The sequence below is a fragment of the Triticum urartu genome, chromosome 1A (genome assembly GCF_056163025.1).
Source record: "Triticum urartu cultivar PI428250 chromosome 1A, HENAU_Tu73, whole genome shotgun sequence".
Classification (NCBI taxonomy): Eukaryota; Viridiplantae; Streptophyta; class Magnoliopsida; order Poales; family Poaceae; genus Triticum; species Triticum urartu.
In genome coordinates this window covers 464,049,651-464,051,768 of record NC_141873.1, presented here as the reverse complement: position 1 = coordinate 464,051,768, position 2,118 = coordinate 464,049,651, and the positions used below count along the sequence as shown (strand labels likewise).

Genomic DNA, 2,118 nt, shown 5'->3' with positions numbered 1-2,118 from the left:
GCATAGCTTCTGAACTCATGATGAGGCAATCAAACAAGACGCACACAACCTTTTTAGTATGAGTATCAAGATACTTATCTTATATGCAGTCACACCACAGATCAAGCCTGGTCCTAAAAGATTTATTTATGTACCATGATTTTATTTGGATGAGTGGTTCCACCACACACCGAACTTAATCCTCAATAAATGGTGAAAACCATGTGCACCACGTGTCAATCCTAAGAATTGAATCCGGATGGTTATGCTGCACAACCGCATGCCAAACTTGACCTTTAATTAAATTGCGATTAATTAAACAAATAAAACGTATTCCCTCTGTTATGAACTATAAGATGTTTTATCTTTTTTCTAAATTGGATGTATATAGACATATTTTAATGTATTTGTTTACTTATTCAGTTTGTATGAACTTTATATTAAAATATCTAAAACATCTTATAATTCGAAATGCAGGTAGCACTGTGTAATATGCAAATGACGGATGCCATATCAGAGGGTCAGTGCAATATTTATAGGTTACTCTTTGCATCTCATTAGGCAGAGACACACTTTTTTTAGTCATATTTATAGCTTATTTCACGGCGGGTACAACAGGCAACTGATGGGCGATCAACAACAACTTACTCTTGAACAGAAAACAACAACAATGGTGATGATGAAACCACGGCGATGATACAACGCAGGGCAAATGCACACACAAACACGGTGGCGTGCTCATCTCGTCTGAGCTCTTATTTTGGGCGAAACATTTCGTGATCTGATCTTAACCCATCAGTTTTTCTTGCAGGGCGGGCCGCACGTGTCGTCGGAGTCTCCGCGGTAGCCGGCGCACCTGAACGTCTTGGTAGGGCTCGTCTGCACCACGCGGCACTGCAAGCAGCCCTTGGGGCACTCGGGATGGGCGTCGTCACAGACGTCGATCCCTGAGAAGGACCTGCAGTTGTCGCAGCACTTGGGGAAATAGCCCGATGGCTGCAGCATGGATGGCAATTAATCACTCGTAAGATACGACCTCACCGGTACCACGCAAAGGCAATCGAACTTCGTTCAGGAAACAAATAGAATGAGTAAGCGTGACAACCAGGCACCATTTACCTGGGCGAGGATCCCCGTGAACAGGACGGCCAGGAGGACAAGGATCGCCACGAGCTTGGTGATTTTCATTGTTGCTTCTACCTTTTCGCTCAAAGCTCTCTCACCCGTCTCGTCTAGTTTTGGAGTCGAATGTTTTTGTTGTAGTTGTTGTCCAGGGCTGAAAGCACATCTATAAATAGCCATAATCTGACAGCATAATTGGCAGTCGAGCATCGACTATGTCTGCATGCCATCAAATGCCCGTGCGCAGCGGCATGATGAAGTCCAATACGTCGGCGCACACTGACTTGTCGGCCAGATCTATGCCAGAGCCATTGTCAAATATCCATCTGTATTTGGCGATGAGCTCCAGCAACAAGATCTTGAGTATATATTGCACGCAGCTCCTATGACTTCCTCGCCTCTTTCTCAAGCACAAAGTATAATTGCAGCAGTGGATACATGTAACTTTCTTGCACTTTTGTTGAATAAATCTTTTGAGATATTTAATTTATGTTAGTTAACTTACTGTGCCATTTTATGTGTCACCGTCAAGATTTATGCCACAGGAAGAATTACATCTTCTACTTAGACGAAATAAATCTCACTTGACCTAAGTACTCGACATACATATTTAGCTAACAACATGCAAATAATCAAAAAACTTCCACTTATTAGAAAAGTATCATATTTTGTATAACCATCAAGCATCATTCACCGGCGTGGCCCATCATGTAAGTTGACAGTATTTCCACTTTCCTCGCCCCTTTACCAGTCACCACGTTACAGCACCGCCATATTTTTCCAGATTAATTGCTTTGAACTCTGATGGTATATAGAGTGTTGTGGTCGACAAATAATATGATAAAATAGATAACCAACATGTGATTGGACGGTTAAGAGGGCAGTGATACCCTCAGGCCACCAAGGATCAAACCCTAGGTTTTACGCTTTGGTGTCTCCTAAAGACGGAATATTCTTTTAGTGAAAGAAGATGTTTCGATCGATAGCGAGACACTTGATGACTTCGTCAAATTCAAG

General features: G+C 42.4%; 1 protein-coding gene across 1 annotated transcript; it reads right to left on the bottom strand.

Annotated features, from left to right (window-relative positions):
* Positions 1-511: 511 nt before the first annotated feature.
* On the bottom strand, positions 512-1,233 carry LOC125535530 (Bowman-Birk type proteinase inhibitor B5-like). Its single transcript, XM_048698595.2, has 2 exons — positions 1,099-1,233; positions 512-975 (listed from the first exon to the last, which is right to left on the bottom strand). The coding sequence occupies exons 1-2, from the start codon at positions 1,165-1,167 to the stop codon at positions 775-777; spliced, it is 270 nt and encodes an 89-aa protein (XP_048554552.2). The 5' UTR covers positions 1,168-1,233; the 3' UTR covers positions 512-774.
* Positions 1,234-2,118: the final 885 nt, after the last annotated feature.

Coding starts and splice junctions, on each gene's coding strand:
- LOC125535530 (XM_048698595.2), bottom strand. CDS start 1,167: ATGAAAATCACCAAGCTCGTGGCGATCCTTGTCCTCCTGGCCGTCCTG. Junction 976..1,098: donor TCACGGGGATCCTCGCCCAG/GTAAATGGTGCC, acceptor TCCATGCTGCAG/CCATCGGGCTATTTCCCCAA.